Source organism: Coregonus clupeaformis, chromosome 29 (assembly GCF_020615455.1).
Source record: "Coregonus clupeaformis isolate EN_2021a chromosome 29, ASM2061545v1, whole genome shotgun sequence".
NCBI lineage: Eukaryota > Metazoa > Chordata > Actinopteri > Salmoniformes > Salmonidae > Coregonus > Coregonus clupeaformis.
The window spans coordinates 17751703-17758494 of record NC_059220.1 but is presented as its reverse complement, the minus strand read 5'-3'; the positions used below and the strand labels follow the sequence as shown (position 1 = coordinate 17758494).

General features: G+C 44.2%; 1 protein-coding gene across 1 annotated transcript; it reads left to right on the top strand.

Moving 5' to 3' along the window:
- The first annotated feature begins 3358 nt into the window (after positions 1 to 3358).
- LOC121544696 (probable E3 ubiquitin-protein ligase IRF2BPL) lies at positions 3359 to 6397 on the top strand. Its single transcript, XM_041854769.2, has one exon. The coding sequence runs from the start codon at positions 3732 to 3734 to the stop codon at positions 5721 to 5723; it is 1992 nt and encodes a 663-aa protein (XP_041710703.1). The 5' UTR covers positions 3359 to 3731; the 3' UTR covers positions 5724 to 6397.
- Positions 6398 to 6792: the final 395 nt, after the last annotated feature.

Genomic DNA, 6792 nt, shown 5'->3' with positions numbered 1-6792 from the left:
TATTGGTTTGTTAGGCTAGTTGATGTGACATTGTTTTGTAATAAGCTTATGTTTTAATTGTATCCATACAGTGGGGGAAAAAAGTATTCAGTCAGCCACCAATTGTGCAAGTTCTCCCACTTAAAAAGATGAGGCCTGTAATTTTCATCATAGGTACACGTCAACTATGACAGACAAAATGAGAAAAGAAAATCCAGAAAATCACATTGTAGGATTTGTAATGAATTTATTTGCAAATTATGGTGGAAAATAAGTATTTGGTCAATAACAAAAGTTTCTCAATACTTTGTTATATACCCTTTGTTGGCAATGACACAGGTCAAACGTTTTCTGTAAGTCTTCACAAGGTTTTCACACACTGTTGCTGGTATTTTGGCCCATTCCTCCATGCAGATCTCCTCTAGAGCAGTGATGTTTTGGGGCTGTCGCTGGGCAACACAGACTTTCAACTCCCTCCAAAGATTTTCTATGGGGTTGAGATCTGGAGACTGGCTAGGCCACTCCAGGATCTTGAAATTCTTCTTACGAAGCCACTCCTTCGTTGCCCGGGCGGTGTGTTTGGGATCATTGTCATGCTGAAAGACCCAGCCACGTTTCATCTTCAATGCCCTTGCTGATGGAAGGAGGTTTTCACTCAAAATCTCACGATACATGGCCCCATTCATTCTTTCCTTTACACGGATCAGTCGTCCTGGTCCCTTTGCAAAAAAACAGCCCCAAAGCATGATGTTTCCACCCCCATGCTTCACAGTAGGTATGGTGTTCTTTGGATGCAACTCAGCATTCTTTGTCCTCCAAACACGACGAGTTGAGTTTTTACCAAAAAGTTATATTTTGGTTTCATCTGACCATATGACATTCTCCCAATCCTCTTCTGGATCATCCAAATGCACTCTAGCTTCAGACGGGCCTGGACATGTACTGGCTTAAGCAGGGGGACATGTCTGGCACTGCAGGATTTGAGTCCCTGGCGGCGTAGTGTGTTACTGATGGTAGGCTTTGTCACTTTGGTCCCAGCTCTCTGCAGGTCATTCACTAGGTCCCCCCGTGTGGTTCTGGGATTTTTGCTCACCGTTCTTGTGATCATTTTGACCCCACGGGGTGAGATCTTGCGTGGAGCCCCAGATCGAGGGAGATTATCAGTGGTCTTGTATGTCTTCCATTTCCTAATAATTGCTCCCACAGTTGATTTCTTCAAACCAAGCTGCTTACCTATTGCAGATTCAGTCTTCCCAGCCTGGTGCAGGTCTACAATTTTGTTTCTGGTGTCCTTTGACAGCTCTTTGGTCTTGGCCATAGTGGAGTTTGGAGTGTGACTGTTTGAGGTTGTGGACAGGTGTCTTTTATACTGATAACAAGTTCAAAAAGGTGCCATTAATACAGGTAAAGAGTGGAGGACAGAGGAGCCTCTTAAAGAAGTTGTTACAGGTCTGTGAGAGCCAGAAATATTGCTTGTTTGTAGGTGACCAAATACTTATTTTCCACCATAATTTGCAAATAAATTCATTAAAAATCCTACAATGTGATTTTCTGGATTTTTTTTCCTCAATTTGTCTGTCATAGTTGACGTGTACCTATGATGAAAATTACAGGCCTCTCTCATCTTTTTAAGTGGGAGAACTTGCACAATTGGTGGCTGACTAAATACTTTTTTTCCCCCACTGTATGTGTAAAAGCCTAACGGAGAAGGCACTGTTTTGCTATATGCTTTTAGGATCATTCAGAACTTTTGTTACTTTGAGATTGGGCTCCACACTCAAATCAAGCAAAACTATTGGTGTTGGAATTGTATTGAGCCTCGCCTTGGCATGCAGGCCCAGTGTTGGAATAAATGGCACAAACACCCTTTTTTCTTCCCCGGCCCACACCTTTTTCTGCTCTATTCTGTTGACTGATGATGGCTGCTCTTTCATTTGGCTGTCCGTCACAATCCCTGGTGCACAAATAGAGTGAGAGTTGTCCACATAACAACCTTGGCTGCTGGTGGTAGTCATTCAGCCTGCTGTGTCTGGCACAGACGCTGAATAAAAACCGGACTCCATCTTCTCTTCTGGTCCTTTTGTGACATTTCTAGCTTCCCCTGCCACTGGCAGGGCTATAAAACAAAATCATGGTTTCCTGATTATTTATATGGGGTAAAGCCAAGGAAAATGTGGTTATTTTTTGAGGTGCGTTTATTTCATTTGGTCACACTTTGCATGATGCATACTTCATATTCTGTCACCTCAGAGACATCAGTGTTTGTAATTAAAGCGAGTCTGTAATGTATCAAAACAGTATTCGCAACTACACACATGTGCGCCGTTGTTCAAACAGTACCCATGTAGCCTAACAGCATGGCACACTTTTGGTGCAGTGAAAGCAACATTGTTTTGGAAAAGCAGCGGCGTGGTGCTGACTCTTTCTTGGCCAAGGCCATACTTGGTCCCTTCTTGGCTGGATGGAGGGACCACACCACCACGATAGAGTACAGTGCCAGGCCAGCGGTATGTGGAGACTGCAATAAAATACTTCCCTCCCTCTGCTGCCTTACCTTGTTTTTCTTCCCTCGCTCTCCTTCTCTCCCAGTTGTATAACAGGGGAACATTTATTCTCTGCCTGCCGACTGGGTGTTGTTAATCAGGAAGGGAGACTGGGGAAAAGGGGAAGGAAGGGGGGCGGATGGAGGGTGTGCAGAGCAGGCTACTCTTGTCTTTGCAGTAGGTAAACAATGAAAATGTAGGGAAACTAGCTCGTGTTCAACTAGCCCAGTGTTATTATTACAGAGGATCTTGCAGAGGAATCGACACCCTATTTATTTTAGCCATCGCACTGTGCTTATTTTTTCTGTTGGAGAATAGATTAACGGTTATTGTAATCACAAATGTCTATTGCAATGAATATGTTGCCAAATTAAATCAGATGATCAACCTATTTTGATCAGAAATTAACTAGATAAAGGTATATTAAAGGCTTTTGCTCCATTACATAACGGTAGACTACAGCCAGGCGTTTTCCTTTTAACCAGGTTTTTTGCTCGATACAAAGAGTGGTTTTAGTAAGAGAATGTTGTTTTTTTTGCTGCTCCTGCATTGCGAAAAACAAACACAACGCATAACAAATTGAATTGTTTCATAATCATAAATTGCTTTATCCTATTGAAGGTTTCGTTTTGCTGACATAAGCAAAAGTAGCCTCTTTGAAACAGAATACATGTGTATTTAATAATAGTGAATTGTATATTAATGACATCTAATATAATATTGACACATAATTTTCCAGTAGTAAAATACATTCAAATGCCAGTGTTGTAGAAACCCATATTCTGCTTTATGTAATTTGGTCAGCATCGTGCGTTCGTGTTGCTAGCTCCCAGTCCATTCAGAAGATTAGGAGGGAGTGGTTTGAGCTTTGCGTGTTAGGAAAGCAAGGAAAGCAACAAGTGGCATGTATTTTTTTTAAATGAACTGCGGAACGTGGTGCTTACGTCACTGCTCCAGCCAGGTGGCATTCCAAACTGGGGAGAGGAGACGTGGAGGCACAATCAAAATTCCAAATCACAAACCAAGTCAGGATGTGAGACGCGCGTAAAGCACATTTCAGTCCTACAACCGATCACTGCTCGTTACTGGCATCAGAAGAGGAGTAGGAAAAGAAGAGGGTTCCTTTTTTGGGGCAAATTCACGGACTGAAAAGAAGAATTGCAAACAATTAATCTGGGGGGAAAAGGACCAGGCCAAGGGACATTCAACATGTCTTCTGCACACGTATCTTTATCTCGGAGACAGTCATGTTACCTGTGCGATTTACCCCGTATGCCGTGGGCTATGATTTGGGATTTTACGGAGGCAGTGTGCAGGGGTTGTGTGAATTATGAAGGTGCAGATCGGATCGAGTTTGTTATCGAAACTGCACGCCACCTCAAACGTGCTCATGGTTTCCAAGAGGGGAGATCCCCCGGTCCACCACCGCCGCCCACAGTCAAAACCCAGGCTGCAATATCAGCCAAGGAGACAGTGCAAATCAACCATGTGGACGGACCATCTAAACAACAACAGTCAGGAATGGACCGCTACACTCTGAACGCAGAGAGACCTCGCTTTGACTACTCCAGTATTGGCGCCCATGCCAGCAGACTTCCCAATGGAATGAGCGGTCCAAATGGGTTCCCAAAACCGGACGATGGTCCCCCAGAATTGAACCGACAGAGCCCGAACTCCCGTCGGAGCCATGGTCTCGTTGCGGTCCCAGGACAAATGAATGTCCCACCCAACCTTCTCCCACAGACCATGTTGAATGGACCCTCCTCGGCAACAGCCATTGCCTCGCATAGCCTGTCCAGCCGCCCCCCTCCATCTATTGTGGGACCCTCTTTGTCCATGTCAGAACAAGGTAAACGACCAGGTTCTGTGTCAAGCACTGACCAAGAGAGAGATCTGAAAGAGAAACAGCGTAATGCGGAGGCTTTGGCTGAGCTCAGTGAAAGTTTAAGAAACAGAAACGAAGACTGGGCAAACAAGCCCAAAATAGTAAGGGACACTTTGCTTACTCTTTCCAACAGCTCCCCATTTGATGTGAGATTTAAAAAGGATCATTCACTCGTGGGCAGGGTGTTTGCTTTCGATGCAGTGTCAAAGCCTGGAATGGACTATGAATTGAAAATATTTATCGAGTACCCAAGTGGATCTGGTAATGTATTTTCCAGCGCATCGGGGGTGGCCAAACAAATGTATCAGGACTGCATGAAGGACTTTGGCAGAGGGCTCTCCTCGGGTTTTAAATATTTGGAGTATGAGAAAAAGCATGGTTCTGGGGACTGGCGACTCCTGGGTGATTTGTTGCCCGAGTCGGTCCGATTCTTTAAAGAGGGGCTGGGTGTTGAAATGTTGCCACAGCCCTACATCGATGCCAGCTACCCATTGCTGCCCACTGCTTTGGTCAACATCCCTCGTGCCCTGCCATCTGCGAGTGCACCGAGGACTGGCGTGCGTAAGCGTAAAGCCTCCCCAGAACCTGACTCTGCAGAGAGCGCGCTGAAACTATCTGAACAAGAACAACAGAGGCAGCAGTGGATGGCCAGCCAGAGCGAGGCGTTAAAACTGACGATGGCATCCGGATCATTCGGTGCTTCACACGGGGCACCCCCGCCGCTCGGCCCTGGCCATTCTGTTCACTCAAGTCGCGCTACGCCCCCTGAATCAACGCCCCAGAATGGACAGTCTCCAATGGCCGCGCTCATGTCTGTCGCGGACACGTTGGGAAATGCGCACTCTCCGAAGGACAACAACTCCGTTCACTCCACCACATCCACCAGGCATAACAGCAGCAGCCCGGTCTCGCCCGCCTCTGTTTCGGGGCAGAGGCGTTTGGCTTCCCGTAACGGAGAGCTCAATCTATCCGGGGGTCCCTCCCAGTCCAATGCGCATTCTGGCATGGATCAGGTCCACGCGCAAAACATTCCAGATTCGCCCATGGCAAACAACGGACCTCTGTGTTGTACCATTTGCCACGAACGTTTAGAGGATACCCATTTCGTTCAGTGTCCGTCAGTTCCCAACCATAAATTCTGTTTCCCTTGTTCTCGAGAGAGCATCAAAGCGCAGGGAGCAACTGGCGAGGTGTATTGTCCTAGCGGAGAAAAGTGCCCCCTGGTAGGTTCTAATGTGCCTTGGGCGTTCATGCAAGGTGAGATAGCAACAATATTAGCTGGGGACGTTAAGGTAAAAAAGGAGAGGGACCCATAGATGTGTCTTATGGCCTCTCATAGAAACGTGCATTTTAGTCCAATATATACAGTATACACATGTGAATACTCAAAACGTACAAAAATAGTTGATGTAGAGAGACGTCCCCCCTTCTCATATTTCTGTCTTTGAAGCAACGGAACAGTACAGTATGTGATGTCACCTAATTCTATGGAGGGTGTTTTGACGGGTATTAGTGTTGTATTTGGATGGCAGTGACGAGTCAAAGCACTTTCACTTTGTAATCACTGCTGCCGTTTTTTCCCGTTGAACTCATGCACTTCTCTCATTTATAAAAAGGCCAGTTTAAACTCCCAATGTAAAATGAAACTACTCATAGTAAATATCCAATAACAGGTTAGATTTTTTGAAAATGTGCCCTAATTCCTATATTGGGTACAAATCATTCTGGGGACTTTTTTTCGTTTATTTAATATTTTCATTTTCGATGTTTTCTTTACAGCAAATATCTCTTCTTCTTGTGATGGAAAATATTTTACTACGTGTTATTCATTTCTCTTCCCGTTCGCTTTGATGATGCACGGATGCTTAAAAAGGTAGAGCAAAAAGCTGTACATTAACGTAAACTGTTTGTTTATACATTTCTGTAGTAACAGAAGACTTGTAACGTGCCTTGGAGCTGAGTAAATTGTAATAAATTCCATTGATATTAACCCTTGGTGAAATGTCAGTTTATTTAACAAGTTTAGACTGTTACAATAGCTGGGTCACTGAGGTATAACAAATATATATATTTTTTGTCCATGTATATTGCTCAACCATAGCATTATAACAATTTACAATGTTATCCAACATAAGATATGCTGTAATTGGAGATGACAACCTTGACATTAAGATCTGGTTCAAAAGTCATTTATTTCATATTCAAATGTGTTTTATTACACACACACACACCTTACTGCAAAGCCAAATTAACGTTGGACTCAAATGTATAGAGATCAGATGGTGCCATGCGTATTCATCATCCCCTCTTTCAATATGTCAAAGTAACATTACCTTACATTCTAGTCATTCAGCAAACTCGTTAATCCAGAGCTATTTTAAATGC

Coding starts and splice junctions, on each gene's coding strand:
- LOC121544696 (XM_041854769.2), top strand. CDS start 3,732: ATGTCTTCTGCACACGTATCTTTATCTCGGAGACAGTCATGTTACCTG.